Source organism: Symphalangus syndactylus, chromosome 16 (assembly GCF_028878055.3).
Source record: "Symphalangus syndactylus isolate Jambi chromosome 16, NHGRI_mSymSyn1-v2.1_pri, whole genome shotgun sequence".
Classification (NCBI taxonomy): Eukaryota; Metazoa; Chordata; class Mammalia; order Primates; family Hylobatidae; genus Symphalangus; species Symphalangus syndactylus.
Window position 1 is genome coordinate 13,874,322 of NC_072438.2, and position 24,376 is coordinate 13,898,697.

The following is a 24,376-nucleotide window of genomic DNA, read 5'->3' on the forward strand; positions in this document are numbered from 1 at the left end:
TTCTCACCCACGGGCAGCTGTGCTCCTGTGCTCCCAGGGGGACACATGGCAATGTCTGCAGGCATTTTTTTTTTTTTTTTTTTGGAGACAGCGTCTCACTCTGTCACCCAGGCCGGAGTGCAGTGGCATGAACATGGCTCACTGCGGCCTCAACCTCCTGGGCTCAAGTGATCCTCACACCTCAGCCTCCTGGGTAGTTGGAACTAAGGTGCACGCCACCATGCCTGGCTAATTTTTAAGTTTTTTAGTAGAGACGGGGTCTCACTTTGTTGCTCAGGTGGGTCTTGAACTCCTGGGTGTAAGCAATTCTCCCATCTCAGCCTCTCAAAGTGCTGAGATTACAGGTGTGAGCCACATGCCCGGCCATCTGGAGACATTTTTGATGGTCACAGCTCAGGAAGGTGTGCCTCTGGCATCTGGCGGAAAGGGGTCAGGCCACCATTGAGCGTCCTGTGGTGCACAGGACACCCCGCAGTAGGACCTGCCTGGCCCGGTGTCCTGCTTGAGGGAACAGCATGAATGCTGCAGCTCCCCTTATATTAACATAAAAGACGGGGCCCATCAAGCTCCTTAGATAAGAACGACCAACAAGTCCAATAGCTCTAATCCTGCATGTTGACCAGGCGGCCTGTGGGGTGAAGGTGATGGCAAAATTTGGGGGGCTGGGGAGAGAGGAGAAAAGGGAGCCAGGGGGAGTGAGATGCGGGGAGAGGGAAGGGAGGGGAGGGAGAACAGTGGGGAGGGAGTCCAGAACCCTGGAAGCAGAGAAGGGGGTACACAGGGGAGGGGGCCTGACACAGTGACAGGGCCTCCAGCAGCTCCCTCCTCCCCCTGAAATGCTCCCCACTCTGTGTGGGCACAAGGCCTGGTCCCCAGCAGGAACTCATCTCTGGGCAGCCAGACCAGAGTCTTCCCTCCCTGGTGCCCTCCTTCTGGCCTGTGGGGTCTGCCCTGCACAGGGGAACTGGGACTCTTGTCCATAGCTCCCCCATCAGTGCCTCACACTCTGAAACTCTGTGGAATGTTACTGAAGGGAACAGCCCTGGCTTGGGCAGTGGCAGTGGCCCTGGAATCCAACCCATGAATCTTCAAGCCCTGATTCTGCCTGACCTCACTGTGGGGCCTGGAGGAGACACTTCCCTGCCCATGAGGCCCCCAGAAAAAGTGGGTTGGCTGTGTGGCTCCTCCCTCCCAGGGTGTTGTGAACCAAAAGAGGAGACACGCAGGTGTGTTTCTAAAAGCACCAAGCTGAGGGTCCCCCAAAGCTGCCCACGCACGGCTGAGTGTGAGTTCTCCCTCCTGCCGGGGAGGATGAGCTGGCGTGGCCGGGGTGCTGGAGCGTTCTGAGGATAGCCATGGATTCCCAAAGTGGACAGCAGGTGACGATGTCCGTGTCCCAAATGGAATTTCCATGGCAGAGGCTGGACAGGCCTCTCCAGCTCAGCTGAGTCTGCCATGCCTTCTCAGGCCCACTGTGCTTCCACCAACTGTGGACAACTGTGCTGGATGGACCGGACCGTCACGCTGATGGCAGAGCCAACCACGACCATCCCAAAAGCAGCCCCAGCACTGAGGCCCCAGGCAAACCTGCTGCCATCAGCACTGCAGATCACGATTCACATGCGAAGCAAGGGTATCCACAATTAAAACTAGCAGTCAGGTAGATGCAATTCTATCTGTGTAAAATTATTCATGTAAAATTACAGTAAAACCAAAAACCTATAAATCTCTTAGAGGATCACTCGGAAGCGCATCTTCATGACGGTGGATCAGGCGACGGTTTCTTAGAAAAGACACCAAAGCACAAGCCGTCATAACAAGATATAGATGACCGGATTTCATCAAAAACCTCTGTGATAAGACATCGTGAGGAAAGTGAAAACACAACTCACAAAACAGAAGAAAATCTTTGCAAATTAGCAAGCTGACATGGGACTTGTATCTTGAATATATGAATAACTCTCATCCCTCAATCCTATCAAGACAACCAAGCTAAAAAATGGGCAAAGCATCTGCATCGACATTTTTACAAAGAAGATTCCCAAAGGGAGAATCTGCACATGAACCATGCCCAGCATCATTGGCCCAGAGGGAATGGCACATCAGAATCCCAATGAGACACAATTACAGATCCGCTAGAATGGCTGGATCAAAATCGCAGGCACACCCAGAGCGGGCTGCGGGAATGCGTAGAAATCAGAACCCAGTGTGGAAAACAGTATGACCGTTCCTTGAAATGTGGCACACAGAGTGACCACAGGACCCAGCAACTCCACTCCTGGGTATCTACCCAAAAAACATGCAAACCTATGTCCACACGAATATTCACACTCGAATGTTCATAGCCGTGTTATTCATAATCACCAAAAAGTAGACACAGCCCCAAAATTCATCCACTGACTAATGGATGAGCCAAATGGGGTCTGTCCATACAACGGACTATTTCTCAGCCATCCAAAGGAATGAGGCACTGACACCCGCCACACCACGGATGCTCCCTGAAAACATGACGCCAAGTGAAAGAAGCCAGTCGCGAAGGACCACGCAGTGTGGGATTCTGTTCGCATGAAATGCCCAGAGCAGGCAAATCCACAGAGACAGACTAGTGGTTACCAGGGGCTGTGGAGGGAAAGCGAGAGTGACAGTAAAGGATGCAGCATTTCTTTTTGGGGTGATGGAAATTTTCTAAAACAGATTATGATGATCAGCACACAGCTCTGTGAAATACCAAAAGCCATTGAGTGTGCATTCCAAACAGGCAAATTGTACTGCTATGTGAGTTATATCTCAATGAAGTTATGACTTTCAGATGTGTACACCGAGCACTTCTGCAGAGCTGGGTAGGCTCTGTGGAGGTGCTGAGAATATTGTTTCTGAAAGCACATCGAGGCGCTGCCTTATGAGAAGATAGATGAATTATTCTAGGACGCGATGTCATATCGTATGTCCCAGGTGTATGAGAGTGTGTGGTTTTTGTTTGTGGCCTACAGAAATGCGTGGTAGAGCAGCCACTGGGCTATCGAGAGTGGTTGTCTCAGTAAAAGGGAAGCAGGGGATTTTAAATTTTCCTTCATCTTTGATGTACTGTTTGGGTTTCTAACCATGAGTAGCATTCCTTAGGTCATCAAAACGAAGTTATTTTTGTCATTGAACCCAAAGGAACCGTGTCTCCGGAGGTCAGCAAGGATCCCGGGCAGGGCTCCCACCCCGCTCCCCCTCCTGCCCCTCCTCTTGGCCTGTCCGGGTGGAGCCGGGACCTTGTCACCCCACTTGGGCTGTGTGACCGAGGGCCGGCACACCCCTGCCTGCCCATGTGTAGACCTGCAGGCTTTGGTGTGTGAGCCGGACCCTGTTGATACAAGGATGACGCCCCCCACCCCCGGAGACCCGCTTTAAGGCAGGGGCTGGCTGCCTCTGTCATGCAGGTGGTTAGCGAATGCCACAGAACCTCTGCAGCCAGTTTCCCCTGCCCGGCCTGGCTTTCCCTGGGCTCCAGGCCAGCCATCCCAACGACCAGTTTTAATTAGACATGCCGGAAATGCTACTCTCACACCAGCCTCCCTTGAATCAGCAGATCAGGAGAACATGAGAAGGGTCAGGAATTTGAGGGGGGAGACGGGAGGGCAGACAGGCAGAAAACCAGTTCCCTGACATAGAGGCCCAGGCTCCATGCCCCACCCTGCCAGTTGAAGGCTGTGTGATCTGGCCAGGTTACTGAGCATCTCTGAGCTGGGGTTCCCTTGCCTGCAGCCTGAGGGTGACAGTGCCTCTCTTGCCAGTTGGAGGTGGGGCTGGTGCTGTTGTGCCCACACCATGCCTGCACAGGGGAGGGTCAGGCAGGGATTCAAGACCCCAAGTAAGGGGTGCCAGCTGCCAGGGAAGAATGCTCTGAGGACCCCAGTTAGGATTAAGGAGTCCAGACCTGGGCAAAGAGGTCTTCCTCCAGCAGTGCTGGGACACGGTGCTGGACTTTGAGGGCATTAACCACGCACAGGGGACTGCTCCACGCCAGGAAGAGCAGCAGCAGATGGGAAGGAGGCTTGCAGAGTGGGAACGCCAGGGGAGGCAGGCACGGCCTCCGGGAAGACTTCCCACACTGGTCAGGTCCCAGACAGATTTGCCACCCCTAGGGCTGGTTCGCCCCTCACCCCTCTCCCTCTCTCATCCCCTCATCCACGTGGTGGGGCATGGTGGAAAGGGCCAGGGTCAGAGAGGCCTGGGTCCCAGTGGCCTGGGGAGGTGCATTCCTGCTTGGAACCTCTGTTTGCCCATCCGTAAATGGTGAAGAGAGGACAGGTCCCAGCTGTGCAGGATGAAAAGAATAATTGGACTAAAGTGGCAGGTACCATGTAGGGTCTGACAGTGGATGGTGTTAAGAAGTGAATGTTCACGTTCCCCCCAGCATTCACACTGGGAAGCCCAAACCCCCAGGGTGGCGGTATTTGGAGGAGGGGCTTTGGGGAAGTGATGGGGTTTAGGTGAGGTCGTAAGGGTGGGGTCCTCATGATGGAACTCCTGTCCAGAGCGCTCTCTCTGCCTCGTGATGACACAGTAAGAAGGCGGCTGTCTGCAAGCCAGGAAGGGAGCCCTCACCAGGGACGGAGCATGCTGGTGCCCTGATATCAGACTCTTAGGCTCCAGAACTGTGGGAGATAAGTGTCAGTCTTTTAAGCCACCATATCTAGTATTGTTCTGGCAGCCCACACGGAGACCAGGACAGAGGGTGTCCCCTGGGAAATGGAGGATGGGAGCCGAGGACAAAGTAGGGGACCTCTCCAGCTCTCTGTGGCCATCCTTACCAGGCCATTTGGATATGATGGAGATGCACAGGGGGCAGCTAGACTCCTCATCCAGGCTGGTGTGGTGTCTCCAGGTCAAGGGTGGCCCCATCTTCAAAGGCCTGGGCAGGAGTGGGTTGCAGCTGAGGTGTGGCCAGTATGTGCTTGGGGGCATATTGGCAGGTCCCCCAGCCTGCCGGGTCCCTGCACTGGGGACATGTACCACAGCAGCTGCCTGGAGAGAGAGTGGGGTCCCTGGTGGGACTAGGTCAGCCCCTCAGCTCCTCCCAGAGAGGGAGTTAAGAGCTGGCTTGAGGTCTGGGCAGGTCTTGGTCTGGTGCCCAACTGTGCGGTTTTGCCGTTTGCAGCTCTGTGACCTGGGTTGTGGGTGGAGGTGCTGAGTGCAGTCCCTGGCGTTTGCCTGACACAGGAACTGAAAGATGACATGACATGGGTTATTCATCATCACCCCCCTATCCACTGGACAGTGCCCTGCGGTCAACTCAGCGCATTTCCTGTTTCCTATTAGATTTGAGAAATATTCACTGGGCATCTGCTGTACACTGAAGGCCTAGAGGAGGTCACCTGTTGGACCAGCGTGGCCACTCTGGCTCAAGGCAATGAGACCCTGGGGGACAAGCCCTGGGCTGGGAGCCTGCAGACCCGAGCCTTGGTGTTGGCCTGGCCACAAACTTGCTGTGTGACCTGGGCTGGGCCGCCCTGTCTGCCTCTGTGTGGGGGGTGAGGAGAGGAGTCAGTGTACATGCTCTGAGCCCTGACCTTCCGGGACGCCTCCCATGAGCTCCTCGGATGCCCCTCGCTCTGGAAGGGCTGCACTCTTCTAGTGATGGAATAACACCCTCCGGGACCGTGGGTGCCAGGGGTGCCTGGGCCAGTGGCTGGAGGCCTGAAGAGTCCTGGAAGCGCAGGAGCTGGGCTGGCATCTGCCCGGAGCCCACAGCCAGCCTGAGCGGGGGTGGCTGCCCAGTACCGTCTCTCCCAGCTCTGTCCCTGGAGGGAAGCCCCCACCTGACACTCACACAAACTCCTGCCAGCCCCGTGTGGTCACCGTCACATCACCGTTCTCCAAAAGCCCGGCCTCGGGTAGGATCAGTGTCCCACTTTGCAGATGGAAAACAGGCTCAGGGAAGTGACCAGGGAGCCAGCCAGTCCCCAGCTGGGCTCTGAGGCCAGCTCTGGCTCTTCCTGCCTGCAGGGATGGCGTATGGACAGGCCCCCACTTACCATGGTTGGACTACCATTTTTTGGTCTTATAATGTTGCAAAAACAATATGCATTCAGTAGAAACCATACTTTGAATTTTGAATTTTGATCTTTTTCTGGGCCAGCAATCTGCGGTACAGTACTCTTACATGAGACAGTCAACTTTGTATTATAAAACAGGCTTTGCGTTAGATGCGTGTGCCCAGCTGTAGGTTGGTGTAGGTGTTCTGAGCACGTTTCCGGTAGGCTGGGCTGAGCTGTGATGTTCCCTAGGTTAGGTGCAGTCAGTGAAGTCTCAACTTAGTGATGTCACGCGCTTGCCTCGGGTTCATCAGGACGGACCTGCACTGTAAGCTGAGAAGTGTTCCTGCTGGTTCCCCACGCTCCCACGACAGAGCACACAGATGGGGGCTGGACTGGCAGATGTGCATCCTCCCACAGTTCTGGAGGCCAGAAGTCCCAGATCAAGGTACGGGCAGGGCTGGCTCCTTCTGAGGCTGCAAGGAACGACCCGTCCCAGGGCCCCTCTCCCGGCGTCTAAGTCGCCGTCTTCTCCTGCGTCGTCACGTCGGGTTCCCTCTGGTTTCCCATGCTGCCATGACGGAACACACAGACGGGGGATTGTCAGGGGTTGTCTCTGTGTCCACATTTCCCCTTTTCCTGACACCAGTTAGATTGGATGAGGACCCACCCTCCAGATCACCTTGCTTTACCGTAATGATGCCTTTGAAGGCCCCATCTCCGAACACAGTCACATGCCGAGGTCCTGGGGTTAGGACTTCAACATGGGCATCTGGGGGTCCCGGTTCGGCCCACACAGATGGCTCGAGCTGCCCCCTGGCACCGCTCTTGCTTCCTGCCACGTCTTCTCTGGGAGGAAGGGGCAGCGTGGCCGCTCGGCTGTTTTTCTCTTCCTGCCTCCCGGAGGAAAGGCTCCTCTCAGGCTCTGAGGGCCGCCAGGGACCCTGCCGCCCTACGTCTGTGCCTGTTGCTCTGTGAACAGAGCCTGTTTGTGGCCAAGGGTGACTTCATCCTCATGGGCCCCTGCCTCAAAACAGGAAAATCACAGGGCTTTCATGCCAGAAGGAGCTGTAGGACATCTCCACCCGCAGGACTTGAGCACACACTCTAGATCTGAGCGGAGGTGAAGGGTCTGCTCTTCCCACTGGGCTGGGAACCCCTCCCCTGACCCCTTAGCCTCACTTGGGGCTAGTGGAGTTTCAGCCTCGCAAAAACCCCAACCTCACAAAGAGTCCAAGTAACCAAACCCTCTGGAGCCAGGGCCCAAGAGGAAATTGTTTGTTTGATTGTTTGTTTGTTTTTAAAAGACAGTGTCACTGTTATTTGCAGCACTGCACAAAGTATCAAGAAAATGGAATCATTTTCTTTGGCGATTTTAAGATTTTTTAGTGAGAAGGAAGCCCAGGCTGGGCACGGTGGCTCACGCCTGTAATCCCAGCACTTTGGGAAACCCAGGTGGGCGGATCATGAGGTCAGGCGTTCAAGACCAGCCTGACCAACATGGTGAAACCCCATCTCTACTAAAAATACAAATATTATCCTGGTGTGGTGGCGCGCGCCTATAATCCCAGCTACTCAGGAGGCTAAGGGAGGAGAATCGCTTGAACCCATGAAGCGGAGGTTGCAGTGAGCTGAGATCGTGCCACTGCACTCCAGCCTGGGCAACAGAGCGAGACTCTCTCTTAAAAAAAATAAATAAGAAGAAGGAAGCCCGAGACCTGTGCCATAAGACTGCACATCCTCTCCCACCTCCTTTGGGCTTCTAGATCCTTCCATACCCAGCACCCCCAACTCACCTCACCTCAGAAGTGAGATTGGGGCTCTCTTCAGCCCCACACCCCACAGTGAGACACGTTTGAGACCAGTGATCATGCCGGGACAAGAGTGTCCTGGGACAGCCTGAGGCTTGCTGGGCCACTTGTTCCCCAGGCCCAGCACAGGTCTCTGGGGGAGCCCTGGCACCGTGGGACTATAGACAAAGCCAGAGGCTCATCCTGTTTCAGAGAGGTGCCCTGACTTGCTCAAGGTCACTCCATCGGTGGGCCCAGGTAGATAACGGACAGATCCCCTCACCTGGTGAGTTTTTGTATCTGTAAAATAAGGACAATTTTCTTAAAGTTAAGAAGGATGCTCAGGTCCTAGAGGCTCCGGTGCAGAGCTCAGCACAAGAGTGAATCACTGTCTGTGAATATGCTGTTGGTACAGAGGGGGCATTTGACGTGGGCCTGGAAGGACAAGTAGGGTCTTCCCAGGTGAGATGGGCACACAGTGGTCCCCGGAGCAGGAATGGTGGGAGCCCAGGCTGGTGCCGGGACTGTCGAGGACAACTTTGGGAAAGAGGGTGGGATCAGAGGGCAGTGAGGAAGTCAGGGAACCAGGTGGGTACCAGGCTTAGAGTGCTGGTTTGGGGGCTGGGCTGTGTTCTCTGGGGAGCCATGGAAGGTTCTTGAGCAGGGGAGGGGCCTAAGCAGAGGGGTGCAGCTTGTGCTTGAGGCCACCCTCCCAGATCTTGCCACCTTGTCAACTTGGAGAGCTTGTCTTGGGGACTCCATCATGCTGACGGTACCCTCGCAGTGAGGCCGACTCAGATTAGAAACCAGGCTGGAGGGAAAAGGGACCTAGCCCAAGTTTTCCAGCAAGACAGAGGCCTCCCTACAACCCTGTGGGGCTGGAGGATGAGTCTCACAGGGGCCAGCTCCTGCCTGAGCTCTCAAGGGCCTCTAGACGTGAGTGTGGAGTGCTCTTCTGGAACTGTCCTCTGGCCTCTCCCCAGGTGGCAGTCAGTGTGCAAGGATCCCTGAGCCCTGGCGTGCGTTGAGCTCATGCTGTGTGCTGGGCTCAGTGTCCAGCCTCCGCCTCTGATTCTCACCATATCACCACATCAGAGAGGTCAGGGCACCTCTCTGAATTCTCTGATTCTCATCACATCACGCTCAGTATAGCCGTGGCCTTCCTGCGCAGATGGCAGGGAGAGGCTCCAGAGGTGATGACTTTCCCGAGAGCATGTGGCCTGGAGCTAGCAGGGCTGGCCTGGACCGTAACACAGGCCTCTGAAAATCACCAGGGCTCCTCTTCCTGGGGCTGTGTTTGGCTGTGATGTCCTGCATGAAGCCCACAGAATGTGGGGCTTGATTCCCTTGAACTGTCCTGAGCTTTACAGTTGATCACTGGGGTGGGGACAACCCGTCATCTCTTCCCACGGTGAGCGGCTGGGCCAACAGGACGCTGCGTGGGGGGATAGGAGAGAGGCCCACATGGGAATTGGCCAGGACACCCTGCTTGAATTCAGAGTAAGCAGAGCTGGCTTCTGGAAACATGCCCAGGAGATAATAAAGTCATCCCAGCATGGTTAGGTCTTCTCGGTCAAGCCTAGGAGAATGATGATCACAGGGCATGGGAGAAGAAGCAGTCTTTGGGGCCAGGGGAAGGGTGGGTGGAGCCAGGCAAGGCTGAGAGGAAGGAAGCCTGCAGTGGTGGCACTGCAGTGGGTGGAGTCTGCTGGGGGTGGAGCCTATGATGGGTGGAGTCTTAGTAAAGCCTGTGGTAGGTGGAGTCTGCAGTGGGTGGAGTCTGTGGTGAGTGGAGTCTGTGGGTGTGACTTGCAGTGGGCAGGGCCAGTGGGCTGCAAATCAGTCAGTCGCAGCTGTCTTTGGAAATGGGTAGCTGAAGAAAGGCAGACTTGGGCTTGAATCCTGGCTCTGCCACCCCTCACTGTGTGGCTTTGGGCTGGTCACTAAACCTCTCTAAGCTTCCAACTCTGCCAAATGGGCAAAAGAATATCTACCTCCAAGAGTGGCTGTGAAGATTCCAGGCAAGGTCACGCCGGGATTTGAAGGGCATTTCCCTTCTTGGATGAAAATGGCAAGTGCCTCCTCTTGGGACTTTGGCTGTGGAGAAAGTGACTTTACTGTCTCTAGAGAGGTCTGGAGCCAGGCTGTGCAGAGGAGACCAGGCGTCGCCACTGAGTCCCCTCTCCTACCATCTGTACCAGGGAGTTTTTATATGAGCAGAGATAAAATGCATAAGGCTTATTTGTAAACTGTAAACTGCTGTCCTCATCAAACCTAACTTTTTGCTTAGTGGGCAAGTTCCAGAAATTAGATCAGGAACAATTTGGAACCTAGTATTTTTTTGGAGCTGTTTCTCCAGAGCAGGGAAGCTGCTGTGATCTATGTTATAAGCTGCCTAACCTTCCAGAGAGTGAAGACCCCTTTCTCAGTGAACTCACATCCTCGTGCTATATCCAATCATTATATTGCTTAAGAAATATTCAGTAACAAAGGCAACTGGGGATTTTGTAACACTTTCTAGCAGGCTTCACTTTTTAAAAATCCCTTGAGCATCTACCTACAACTGAAAACCGTAGTCCCCAGATGTGCAACATAGATCGAGCCATTTGTCTGCAGACAATCATGGTGTGCAAATACATTTACAGACCCTTTGCAAAATCTCCAAGGTCCCCAAGTGGAAACCCACTGATTTAGAGAATCCGTTCCTGGGCATCTTGTGTAAGCCCATGTGATAGCAGAAGTGGGATCAGAGAGCGAGGAGGAGGTGGCCAGCCTTGGGTTTGGAGGGGGAGGTTCTCAGCAGGGTTAGACGGGGTTCCTGCTCTTGGGGGGCATGCACAGAGAGAGCTGCATAGAAACGATGTGAGCAAAAGCTTTACAAAGAGGTCTTCTGATGTCTGGGGCCATCACTGTGGTGGCATTCTGGTTTTCCATGGCTGCCTAACAAACCACCCCAAGCCTCAGTGGCATAAGACAAACATCCTGTTACATTCACGGGTTGGGAGGGGCTGCCATTCAGAAAGGGCGCGGTGGGCATGCCTTGTCTCCTCTCCACAATGTCTGTGGTTTCACTGGGCAGACCCAAAGGCTGAGAGTGACTCAAGAGCTGGGAGCCAGAATTCTCCGCGGGCGTCTTTGCTGAAACGTCTTGCTGGCCGTCCGCAGGGACTTCTGTGGTCCTTCTGCCAGAATAGTGGCATGTGGGCTTCACACGTGGTCACAGCGTGGAGTGGTTTGAGCTTCCTCCCAGCATGGCCACCGGGTTCCCAGAATGAGCATCCTAAGAAAGCAAGGCAGAAGCCGGGGGTATTTGATGACCCAGCTTGGAAGCTGCCTGGGGTCAGTTCTGTCATATCCTTTTGGTCAAAGCAGTTGCAGAGGTCCACCTGGGTTCAAGGTGAGGGGATTTAGACCCCATCAGGTAGTAGGAGAAGGGTCGACACGGTGTCGTAGGAGAGCGTGTAAGAATGGTTGTTGTGATCGTCACCTTTGAAGATGCAGCATGCCACGGGGCTTTGCTCAGACAGCCCGTGGGGAGCTCAGAGGGATAAGCTCAGAGGCTTCCGGAAGAACACCGTGGGAGGTGCTGAGATGGCTGGATGCTACTGTCACATGCTGAGGGGAAGGTGGTTGTGGGTCAGAGTGAGATGCATAGGTTCATCCTGTTCCCCAGGCACATCTTAGGGTTCAGGCACTGGCAGGGGGCTGGGCCTCCAGGTGAGCCCAGCAGGCATGGAGCCCACTGGCCCTACAGAGGAGACGGATCAAAGGATGCGTTCTGTGTAGCAGGCAAGCGCGAAAGGAGGAGTGGCTCATGGGCTCAAGTGATTCCCCTCATGAGCTGGTTCGCTGGACAGAAAGAGGAGTTTGGCTGCTGATGTCCGGGTCAGCCCTGAGCATCCACTGAGGGCCAGGGTGGATAACACCCCAGGAGGTTGTAGTTTGGGGTGACAGCGATGCTGAGAGGGGCATGTGGAGGTCAGGAGCCTGAGACATTTTCCTGTAATCGGTTTCATCTGCACACATCTGCGCACAAGCCCTACGTCCATCCTCAGGACCCCAAGGCAGAGCCGAGCTGGTTGCGGTCCTCAGGGACCCGTGGTCTGGCCATGGGCAGGTCAAGGACTCAGAAGGGAGAAGCCAGACTGCACTCCTGGGGAACTGGAAGAGGGCCAGCTCATCTCCTGGTGGGTGTTCCAGGGCACCCCGCAGGTGTCTCATGTCGTCATTGAAATAGAGCTGGGCAGGCTCCGGGAGGTGTGTGCCTGGGCCTGGGGTCCCACAGTGCTGGCACCATGAGCTTCCTGTGTGCTCTTGTGCCCAGAACTGTCCCGTGACTGCTTGGGGACGGGGCGGTGCCTGCCCAACACTCGGCCCCGTGCTGTCCTAGCTCTTGGCAAGGAGAGAGTGCCCAGTGTGTCTTTGCTTAATGGGGGATTGAACAGAGGGTCGCCCTGTCTGGCCACGTGGGGTCAGGGACCTGCAGAGCTCCCTTGCTAAGCCCAGGCTGTGATGGCCATGGTGAGAATGGGGCCGGCTCCAGAGAGCAGTGTCCTCGGTTCATGGTTATAATTAGCAGCCAGCCCTTAAGTAGGTTAGGAAGGAAGTGCCCGCCTGTGATCCGGCATGATTTTCTAACAAGTAACACTTGGGCAGGGCAGTAGGGAGGCCTGGACCTGCTCTTAAACCAAGGCACGACCTATAAAGTGAGAACCTGAGGGAGGGGACACACTCTAAGGCACGGGCAGGGGTTTGTAAGTCCCCGAAAAGACAATGTGGCAGGATCCATGAGGATGCAAAGTGTGTGTGCCTGCACCCTTTAATTCCATATTCATAAAATTAGCCCAAAGAAAGCCCTGTGCCCCAGGGCAGAGCTGGCACAGGGTACGTGTGGCCCTGTGGTGTGTGAGAGCCATGCCTGTCTCCCGGCAAGGACTGGCTGACCACATGTCAGCACAGGGCCAGCATCGGCTCTGGTCTCCTCAGCACCTGGCCCTAGGGAGACAAACCCCTCGGGCACGGCCCTTGAGGGCTTCCAGGCCCATGAGGGCTTCCAGGCCAGGGGAGGCAGACAGGCCAGTGGACAGCAGCCACCCATGTGTCAGGGCTGTGCCGCAATGAAGGTGAGCTGAGCACTGTGATGTGTGCTTGCTCCTGTCCCAGAAGGTGCCTGCCCATCCTCTGAGCTTCTAGCTCATGTCACCTCCTCCCAGAAGCCCTCTCTGATTGTACACAGGTTCATCTCCCTGCTGTGCCTGCACACAGCCCTGTGCCCCTCTCTGTATTTCTCTGCTCGTTGCCATGGTCAGAAGGAAAAGTGTGAAAGGGAAGCTGGAACTGTGTGTCCTGTGAGCCGCTCTGGGTGAGCTGGAGTTCCTGTGTGCATGTGTAGGCTTAGAAAACTGAATATTATTAGAACATCCTTAGGACATTTGGAAACCCCAAGCCAGCCATTTGGATGATACAAACAGCAGACGGGGAGCTTTCTGAAATCATCATGGCGGATGGAGCGGGGCTCCAATGAGAACCCCTGCCATGGGCGGACCCCAAGTTTTCCCCTGTGTGAGTACACAAGGGGGTCCCCTGCCCATTCTCAAGGTAGATTTACCTCCAGAGCCAACGAGGAAAGCAAGAGAGCAAAGCGAGCACAGCTGCTGGCCTTTGGCCAAGCCAGGGATACATGCTCAGAGGTCCAAAGTTCACTGGGCCCTCAGAGAAGGGTGGAACTAAATATAGATCTGTGGGCACACAGCGGAAATAAACAGTCAAGCAAATCCCCAGCCAGGCGCGGTGGCTCATGCCTGTAATCCCAGCACTTTCGGAGGCTGACATGGGAGGATCGCTGGAGCCCAGGAGTTTGAGACCAGCCTGAGCAAGATAGCGACATCCCGTGTCTACAAAAAATACAAAAATTAGCTGGGCATGGTGGCACACACCTGTGGTCCCAGCTACTCGGGAGGCTGAGGTGGGAGGATGGCTTGAGCCCGGGAGGTTGAGGCTGCAGTGAGCTGAGACTGTGCCACTGCACTCCAGCCTGGGTGACAGAGCGAGACTCTGCCTCAAGAGAAGAAAAAACATTCCCAGAGATCACGGAATGATGAGAACTCTGCTGTCTGGTTCACTGGACAGAAAGAGGAGTTTGCCCCCTGCCTGTGCCCCCTTGGCCTGGCATGTCCCTCTTCCTGTGCCTATCACGCTGGTGTGGTGCTGAATGGCACACCTGTCTCCCCAGTACGTGACAGCGTGTCTGCTCCTGTGTCTGTTGAACAAGTGAACACATGGTTTGCAGCGCAGCAGGTGATGAAAGGGGTGGGAGAGGGAGCCTCGGACACACCTGAGCTGGGCCCCAGTCTCTTAGCCGTGTGACCATCTCCTAGCCTTGGCATCCTCATCTGTGAGATGGGGATGACAGACCATTCCTGTGGGGCATGCTATGGAACAAACAAGAGAATGTGGAGGGCTGGGACCGTGGCTGTTGTGTTCACTGCGGTGTCCCTGGGGCCTACACTGTATTTACTGTCTTGCCTTTTCCTGAATATGCTTGCGGACTCCCGCTCTGGACTGGGAAACCTTGAGTGGACCTCAGCGTGATCGTTTTTCCCCTTTCCGATAGCCACCCCCGATCTGACCCCTCCACCCTGCGGCCTGCAAGTCTGGTCTCTGAGCCTTGGAGAGAACTCAACTAACAGCTACTGTTCACAGCCACCTGTCAGGCCTCGCACGTGGAGCTTTCTCTACTTCAATGGACATTAAAAAAATCCTCCTAAAATCAAACCCCGATTTACAGATGTGAAAACTGAGGCTTTGCATAGTTAAATGTGTTCACCAAGGTCACACCGCTGCCCCTGGATGGTGGGCCCAAACCGGACCCTGCTGGCTCCCATTCTGGCTGGCTGGTGGCAGACCAGGAGTCCAGCCTGGAGGGGGAGGCAGGGGGACTTCCTGAGAGAGCCACATCCCTTTGTTGTGAAGGTTATGTGTTAACGACACCAGCAATCATTTTTATTATTCCCACTGGGGCTTCCCAAGGCTGGGGTTTCATTATCACTATCACGAGGGATTAAATACTCTCAGCCCCTGTGTGATAGATTCTTAGCACTTGAGTTTATGCTTTATGTTATTATCACAGTTAGAGACTTGTTAAGCCAAATTATTGGAGCCGATCTTGAAATTGCAGTGAAATGAACCTGCCACAATTGTGGTTAGTTCCTTTTTAAATTTTTTTTTTTTTTTTTTTTTTTTGAGACAGGGTCTCATTCTCTCACCCAGGCTGAGTGCTGTGGCACAATCTTGGCTCACTGCGACCTCTGCCTCCCAGGTTTCAAGTGATTCTCCTGCCTCAGCCTCTCGAGTAGCTGGGATTACAGGTGTGCACCACCACACCCGGCTAATTTTTGTATTTTTAGTAGAGACAGGGTTTTGCCATGTTGGCCACGCTAATCTCAAACTCCTGACCTCAGTAATCCACCCACCTCAGCTTCCCAAAGTGCTGGGATTACAGGCGTGAGCCATGGCTCCTGGCCTAGAATTTTTTAAATTTTTTGATAGATTTTGTTTCTCAGAGCAGCTCTTGGTTTCTAGAAGACAGAGTTCTGATGTGCTCCCATCCCGTCTTCCCTATGATTAACACCTTGCCCTGGTGAGGTGCATTTGTTGTAACTGTATCAATGTTGATGTATTCTTAAGTGAAGTCCATACTTTACATTGGGGGCCACTCTTAGTGTTGCAGTTTCTATGGGTTTGGACAAATGTACAGTGTCATGGATCCACCATTACAGTATCTCCCAGAGCAGCGTCACTGCCCTAAAAATCCCCTGTGCTCCGCTGATCCCAGCCCTGGCAACCATCAATCCTCTTACTGTCTCCTTCGTTTTGCCTTTTCCAACATGTCACATAATTGGAATCCTGCAGGGTGTAGCCTTTCCAGGCTGGCATCTTCCAGCTAGCAGTATTCATTGAGGGTCCCTCCATGCCTTCTCACGGTGTGATGGCACGCTTCTTTTTGTTGGTGAATAATATTTCATCGTCTGCATACACCCCGGTTCATTTATCCATTCACCTGCTGAAGGACCACTTGAAACTTCTCTTTTTAATGTAAAACACATGGCTGACTTTCGGCCAGGTTCTGGGGGACTGAGAATGCCACCTGGCCCCTGCTTTTGCACAGTTTTGCTGTTGTCCCCCAGCCGTCCTCACAATTTGGCAGCTGCAGCCAGGTGAGGAATGAACCCTCGTGGGAGGCAAGTGCATACCCACTTACCTACCTGTGGTCCCAGGGCCTGGCAGGAAGGGCCAGCTGGAGGGAAGCCTGTAGGAGCGGCACCTGCGTGGAGGCAGCGGTGTCCTCACGGCGCAGTGTCTATCTCCCATGGAGAGAGGGCAGCGCCTCCGCCAGACCCTGCAGCCCCAGGACACCTCGGAGGCGGCCCCAGCAGGCGAGATTGGGGCCTCCAAGCAAATCCATGCTCTTAGCAGCTTCCCCCAACCCCCACCCCCGCCACCCCCGACAAAGTATATTTCCAGTCACCTGGAAACGGTGATGTCAGGCCAGTCCATCGCAATTGTGTATTGAGCACTTATTGTTTGCTGGGCTGGTTGCTATGGGAACATTATTGCCCATGGTCCTGGCATCCCTGGGGCTAAATAACACAAGAAGAGGGTGGATGCCTGGATGGAGAGACAGACAGACACACAGACAGAAGGCCAGGAGTTTCAGGGACTCACCTGAGGTCACAGCATGCAGAAGGCCAGTGAGGCTGCATCCCAGGCCAGCTGACCCCACCACCTGCACTGACCCCTGGGAATCCGAAGCTGACACTTCCCTCAGGCTGGATTTGGGCCAGATTCCAGCAGCATGAACCTCTCCCTTGTCAGATCACGAAGAGACGCTTGTGCGTTGTTCTCTTTGTTGCCAATAGATGAGAACATAAGCATCTTGAAGATGCACAGCCCCCACCCCTGTGAGCTCTGACTGAGCCTCAGATGTGGACCGGGTGCATCACCCGTGTGGCAGCCTACAGGGGCCCCGGGTGGCCTGGGCCATGCGTGGCCGAGAGAGGCACCATTTGAAGTTCAGTCCACAATTCTAATCCTTGTTCTGCACTGGGAGGCTTCGATTCCAGCCCAGAAAGCCCTCGCCTGCTGCACCCTCCCCACCATCTTTATTAAATAACAGATGAGGTGGTTTCTGCAATGACTCTGCAGGCAAAAGGCATGTGGGACAAGCCTGCTGTGGACTCAACCAGAGTGAGAAAGGCCATGGTGGCCTCCAGCGGCTGCAGACTGAGCCCGCAGGGACCCTCACCGGGCTCTGCCCCGTCCAGTTTACAAAACCAGAGGCAGGCCCAGGGTGGTGCTGAGTTATTTTTCATGCCATTCATCTCCTTTCCCATGCCTGCTTCCCAGGCCGACCCCTCTCCCTCACCCGCAGACAGCTGACACCCACCGCCCTTGGTCTGTTTGGATCCCCTGACCTGGATAGACCTGCTGCCCCAGCATGACCCAGTTTCCTCCTCTGCGCTGTCCCGTCACAGTTCCATCCGTGGGAGGGACCCTAGGCGAGGATGGGTGGCCAGATTGGTGGCTTCCGGGATGTGGGGTTCTGGGAACGCGTAGGGGCAGGTTGGAACTGGATGGGGAGATGGCCTCCTCTGTCTGAGATGCAGTTGCTGGATTTTTACCAGAGAGATAAGGAGACCTTCTAGGCTCAGAGCTCAATCAGTGCTGGCATTTAGCAATTGTGTAAATATATGTGAGTGTGTGCGTCTGTGCGTGAATACGCTTAGCCCTCAAATGAAGGGTGGCAGGTGTTTTCTGGGCCTGTGCCACATCCCTCGGCCCACCTGTGGTTTCAACTGCAGCCAGGTGGGCCATGCCTCATCACCTGCAGGCTGCCCAGCCCTGGCATCTGCAGCACCCCTGGCTCTGTGCCTCAGAAACTCACTCAGCCCAGACGCCAGGCAGACCAGAAGAGGGAGCTGGGAGTTCCGCCTTGGAGCAGCTCTTGCACTCAGGGGACAGGCGGTGGGGGCCAGTGCCCCGGCCTTCCTTCCTTCCACGGGATGAGCTGGGACATGCTCTGCAGGGCTTCCTGGACGGCCCCGAGCCGTGAGGCCCCTCTCCCACGTGGGGAGCAGCTCAACAACACACCTGCCACCAGCTTTCATCTTCCCCGCTCCTCGCTCTGGCGTGGTGCCTGGGGCCCTCGAAATAGACCATCCACCCACAGCCTGGTCTCAAGGCCGGCTTCATGGGAACCCAGACCAAGACAGGAGGAGCTGGCATTAGAGTGCTGTGGAAATAAAGGAAGACGTGAGGACAAATGGAGGCAACTTTCTCAGAGCTGCTGTGGCAATGGAGTTGGCCACACGGGCAGGCAAGTGGTGGGGAAGCCTCTGAGGGGAAAGGATAGCTCCCGGTGAGCCCCCATGGAGGCTGTCAGCCTTGGGGGACTGGAGGTGGCTCCCAGAAGGGGGGTGTCCTGTGTGATTGGTTAGGGATGTATTTGGCTTTCTCCAAATGACCCTAACTGGAAAGCGGGGGCACGAATTAGGACAGCTGTCAGTTGTGAGTCAAGTCCTGGCCATGTGGGACCGAGTTATTGTTTAGCCTCCTGGTTGTTGAGGGAGAGTAGTCGCCTCCCTGCAAGTCTGCCACGCAGCTGGCTTCCCAGCTGGGTACCGTGGCCGGACTCGACTCCTGGGCCGGCCGCTGCGGGTGTGGTCTGAGCTCTGCCTTTGTCTGGACCCGGCCATCGTCTGTGTGTTCAGTCTCTCAATGAGATCGTTCGGGGTGAACTTGGCATGAGCAGAAGGCGTGGGGCGCAGCCCTAGCCAAGTGAATGCCCGCCCTGGGCTGCTGCGCTGGGGTGGTCCTTGCCGTTGGTGGCTCTCACTCCCAAACAAGGAGTGGCTTGCAGAATGCAGAGGGGAGGGGCCTGGTGCCTTGGCCCCTGCATCCCCCACCTGTCTCACAGGTTGACCACTGCATTTGCTTCCCTGGCTTCTACAACAAGTGACCACAAACTGAATACAACACAAGTTTATTAGCTTCCAGTTCCGGAGGTTACGGTGCCCACCAGGTCTTGCTGGGCTATAATCAAGGTGTGAGAAGGGCTGGTTCCTTCTGAGGACTCTGGAGGAGAACCCTTTCCTTGCCTTTTCTAGCTTCTCAAGGCTCCCACATTCCTTGGCTTGTGGCCCCTTCCTCTGTCTTCAAAGCCAGCAATGTGTCATCTCCCTGACCTTCTTCCACAGTCACGCCTCCCTCTGGCCACAGTCGCACAATGTTCTGATTTTAAGGCCCCTGTGATGATGTTGGGCTCAGCTAGACAATCAGATCATATCCCATCAAAGCCCTTAACTTAGTCACACCTGCAAGCCCCTGTGGCTATGTGAGAAAGCATATGCACAGGTTCCGGGGATTAGAAAGGGGACATCTTGGGAGCATTGTTCTGCCGACTGCAGCACTAGCCACAGAACCTCCTGCCTGCCGCCGGTGCCTGCCCTGGGGTCTGAGCCTTCAGTCCCCAGGCTGATTCACTTTCACAGGCCAGCACTTGCCAAGCATCAGCTGGGTCCTTCCCTGGGTCCTGTGTGGCTGGCCCTGTGCCTGGCAGAGCTCCACATCCAGATCCTGCACCTCCATCTACCAAGTCCTCCTCAAGCTTCAAAGCGATGCCAGCTTGGCCACCTGGTGGTCACTGTTGCTCACTTGGCCATCCCTAATGCCCACTGGGAGCCCCTCAAAGGGCAGACCTGAGGCTTCTGGGCCATGGCCCCCTGTCCTGGGCGCTGGTCTCTGCAGATGCTTTGGGAGGATGGGGATGAGGAGTGTGTCACCCTGCCCGGTCCCCAGGAGCCCCACAGTCAGGCTCTGTGACCACCCATCCTGACCTGTCCATCCATCCAGCCACTCCTTAAATGTCCTGTACTGTGGTGGCTTTAAGGGAGATTTAAGGGGACAGCAGCAATATTTAGCTCCATGTCCCAGGACCCAGAGGGAATTGAAGTGAGCTCCCTTTAGGACCGTGGCTCTGTGGCTGCTGTACTTGCAGAAGAGAGGATGTTGGTCCCTGCTGCTGAGGGTTACTGAGCTCACAGAGGGGTGCCTTGTCCCTGAGACCCCTGAGGGTAAGGCCATGCCAGTTTAAGGCAGCAGTGGTTGGGCCATCTTTCAGGTGGGGAGGTGATGGCCTCATTGTCACAGTTGTGCATGTGGATGAGAAGCCCGGGCCCCTCCCTGCACGGGGCTACTGTAGACAGGAGCCCACACTGGGGGTTGACCAGATGACCTTCGCCCTCTGGCCCCTCACCCCTGCATAATCTGACTCCTGTGGGTCCCCAGGCAAAAGGAGACAACAGACCGACCCTGATGCCCTGTGCAGCTCATGCTGGTGGGCGCAGGGCCCGCTGGAAGGGTCAGCTCTGCGTCCTCACACCCCTGCTTTACTCACCTTTGTGCCTCACACATCCACCCTTGAACGCTGCTCTTCTCTCTTTCCCAACAGTGTCGCAGCCCCAGGCTGCTCCCAGCCCGCTGGAGAAGTCGCCCAGCACGGCGATCCTGTGCAACACGTGTGGAAATGTGTGCAAGGGCGAGGTGCTGCGGGTGCAGGACAAGTACTTCCACATCAAGTGCTTTGTCTGCAAAGGTGAGTGTCCCCCGGTCCCCTGCAGTGTGGCCCCTGAAACGGGCCTCCCAGCGGCGATCCTGGGCCCTCAAAGCCTCCTGGGAAACTCTGCTTGGGCCTGGGATACTGGAGAACACTCCAGATACAGAGTCTTCGTAGGAGAGTGAGATCTTTTCAACATAGCCTTGTCATTGGTGGGTGTGATGGAGAACTCGCCGGAGTGGGGAGGGTCAGGGGATGAGGGTACAGGTCCCCAGGGGTGTCCTCGTGTGGCTGCACCCAGCCTCAGAGAATTCTGGTCCTGTGGCCAGAGGAAGGTGGCCACCTGAGCACTGTAGCCACACAGGTAAATAAACGGTCATGGTCAGCCGCATGAACTCAACAGTGGGGGACACGCGGGACCTTTGCTGGACCCCAGACACGCAGGGACCCCCACCGGAAGTAGCATTGAGAACATTACCATTACTCCAGACTAAAATCACTTCAATTTCTCTATGACTATAAAACAATAATGTAAATAATCTACTAAATGCCAATCATCCTGAAAAGATGAGAAAAAAGCAAAACCAAAAAAAATCACGTGAGGCACCGCCAACCGAGACGTCCCGTGCCGAGTCTCCCTCCAGCCTGTTCCTCCTTCCTATACAAAGAGAACGCATGTGCCGTTGCTAATTTTCTAAAAATAGATTTAAAATAGCACTGGAGGAAGGGATGTGCAAATCAAACCAATCTGATGGATGTCGACCCGAGGAGTTTGCAGTTTTAAAGGAATCACATTAAGGACACTGCAAATCCCTGCTGCGGTGTGCGGCCCCGTGCCTGCCTGCCTTCTGCAGGTTCGGTATGACGGCCCCCTGGGCCATTTGGAGATTCACACTCGCTTAACCGTAACGACCCTCGATGAACCCTAGTGCGCTGACGGTTTGCTTTTTTCTGGGCAAACAAAACTAGGAAATGTGCCACAAGCAGATAATTGAGCATCATGATTTTCATCAGGCGTCGCACGGCCCCCATCCAATGGCTGCGGGCTGCGTTCATCCGCTCCACAAAAGCTCTAGGAGGCCCTGCTGTGCACCAGGCTCTTGAATGTTCTAAAGACCAAGAAGGCGCAAGCTTTAGCATGGACACATTCGCTCTCTGTTGAGGGAGATTATGTTAGGTAAGGTGTGCAATACGATTTGAAAAGGTGGCTTTTTGTAGTAGAAACCAAGTATGTGTGTGTAGCGGGGGATGCCCACAGGGAAGGATTTCGAAGACTCCAGAAGGGACTTCACAGGGGAGGTGGCGTGCTGGCTAGAACCTCAAGAGAGTAGAAATCTGCCTGGCAGAAGCAAGGCCACTCAAGACGGAAGGGAATCCTCCCAGTGCCAGCAGCCCCGGGGGACATGTGACTGTGTTTCAGAAAGGGGGACACTGAGGTCTGGAAGTGCCGGGAGCTTGCCCGGGGTTTGCATTCCAGGCGTGTCTGCAGCCCCAGGCCAGGGTCTTCCCTCCTGGGTTTCTGTGGAGGTGCCCTGAGGGTCTCCTGGGGAGGGCAGCAGGAGGGGAGCAGGTGCTGTCTCCAGTGCTGCCCATCGGAGTGCAGACACTGTCCGCTAGTCCAGTTCATGTCTGCAGGCACAGTCTAAAGACTGTGTGTAGAGTCCTGTTGCTTGAAAAGGAGCTTGAAAACCAATGGCCTAGACTCCTCTGCTACTAAAAGGGGACCATCCGAGAACCGACCCTGGCGCCGCTGGCCCTGGAGGAGGTCAGAGTCCACAGCGCGGCACTTGGAGCCCTGCAGGGGGTCGGTGACTTGGGGAAGACGCTGAGCTCAGCCAGCTCTCCACTGGCCCTGGGACCCCAAGGGGGCTGCACCATTTCTGGCAGGAGTGGAAATGCCCTGAATCCCTTGGTCTGAGGCAGACCCCAGCCCCGCCCTTCAGAGATGCTGAAACTCTGTCCAAGGACATGGGTGACTATCAGGGAAATCATTGGGGGCACTTGATGCCCCAAGAATCACCTGGATCCAGGGATTCCCTTTACATCCACAGCCTGGCTCGGCCCTCAGTGAATTCTCCCCATAGCACCCTGATGTCCCAGGTACCCCAATACCACTGCCCTGACAAAGGCAGCATGAAGCCCAGTCCTCATGTGGGGACCCAGGGACACCCCCAGGATGGCAGTTCTGGGGGCTACTTTGGAAGAACAATGAAGTGAACAGCACACTCTCCGGCACAGCGGGGAAGGGTTTGTTTTCTGGGAGTGAGTGCACAAGCTGTGGGTGTGAGTGTGGCCGGCCCCCATCCTCCCACATTTCCATAAACAAGCAGGGGGTCCACCTGCCTCCCTGAGCCTCGGGATCCCCCGCCCAGGCTGCAGAGCGAAGGGGGCTTGTCAGCGCCAGGGAGCAATTGCCTGAGAGAAGGGGTGGCCTCCGCCCTGGCCTTTCTCTCCCTGCAGCTGGTGGATTTCATGCTTTTCATCAGGGCTGTCCAGGGCATCGTGGGATTTATCTGGTCTAATTTTTTTCAACTCTCCATAAAGATACATTTGCCACATTTCTGGAAAGCAAAATCCATTAGATGCCTCTTTTTAAAAGCCTATTTTAAAAGACAAAGGGGGAAGCTTGCACTTTATTGGAAAGGATTTCCATAAGCACAGACCTTGGGTGTGCAGCAAAATGCATCAGACCCCAGAGTCAAGTTCATCACCTCCTGTGACCCAGGGGACTCATAGCTGGTGGAAACTGCTCCGGGTACCCCCCTCTGTCACCTGGACAGGCCACTTCAGCCTCCTTCAGTGGATGTGGGAATAACTATAACCTCTTCCTCGCCGGCTACAGGCGGCGGGATGAGACAGTGTCAATGGCAGGCTGACCCAGGGCTGGGGACTCACACTCCATCACCCAAGATGATTAGTGATCATGGACGCCAGCAGTGGCAGGGGTCTGAAAGGCAGGCCCAGTGCCAAGATCCACCACGTACCCACCCATAGCCAGTTAGAGTCTCACTCTGTGCCAGGCACCTGTGCCAGGCCTGTTGGCCCTGCAGATGTGGCAGCCAGAGCAGTGACCACCCCTTCCCCTGGGAAAGCTCTGCCTTCAGTGGGTGGCCTCTGTGCTGGAGAATGGCACGGAGTAACTAAGATTTCCTGCAGGCTTTCAAATGAGCTGCACTTGTTTAGGCATGAGGACCGTACCGTCTCGGATTAATCTTTTCTCCAGGCTCTCATGAGAGTGCAGCTTATGAATCATCGAGGGTGCTTTGGGATGCATAAAAAGAAGACCCAACTCCTAAATATCCAACGTGGATATTTATCATCTTAACACGAAGTCTGGAGGTAGCCCCACACCCCTACCCCAGGGCTGGCTAATTAAACAACTTACCAGGGTCATGATGGTTGCCCAAATGTTCCCTCTCCCACACTGCACCCTGTGCTTGTCAGCAGGGCCTCTCCTCATGGTCTCAGATGGCTGCTGTTGCGCCAACATCACGTTCTCACCACATGGCATCCAGCCTGGAGATGTGCACAGGCAAAGGCTCTCTCCTCACATAGCCCTCCCTCTCATTAGGGAGGAGAACCCTTTCCTGAAGTCCCCATAGACTCCCCATATGACTCTTTGGCCAGAACTCGGTCACACGTTCACCCCCACTGGCAAAGAGGAACAGGGGGATCGTGGCTGACTTAGCCCAATCATGGCCGTCCTCAGGCGGGCACATTACCAGGTGAGCCAAAGCAGGATCTGTTAGCAGGGAAGACGATTCAAGAGCTCCTACTGTGTTGGGTTCCCACTACCCAGGCACTTACTTGTGCCTTAGTTTACCTGGGAAAAGCTGTGAAATCATATGATTATCCTCTTGTCCGTGGCTGCCCCAGGCTTGGGCATTCGAATGCCACCTCTGCCACCCACGTCTCATGTGGATCTTAGGCAGGCGTCTCAACCCAGGTTT

General features: G+C 55.2%; 1 protein-coding gene and 1 long non-coding RNA gene across 13 annotated transcripts in view; one reads left to right on the top strand and one right to left on the bottom strand.

The window, feature by feature from the left end:
- The window catches only part of ABLIM2 (actin binding LIM protein family member 2), a 190,657-nt gene that overhangs the window by 31,207 nt on the left and 135,074 nt on the right, over positions 1–24,376 (top strand). For all 12 annotated transcript variants that reach the window (XM_055245506.2, XM_055245507.2, XM_055245502.2 and 9 more), the window contains exon 2: positions 20,322–20,465. In XM_055245506.2, the coding sequence (XP_055101481.1) occupies positions 20,322–20,465 (144 nt within the window). The remainder of the gene's footprint in view (positions 1–20,321; positions 20,466–24,376) is intronic.
- Positions 6,099–16,299, bottom strand: LOC129464375 (uncharacterized). The gene is made up of 2 exons (XR_008651570.2): positions 16,078–16,299; positions 6,099–6,594 (listed from the first exon to the last, which is right to left on the bottom strand). It is a non-coding gene; the product is annotated as an uncharacterized lncRNA (long non-coding RNA).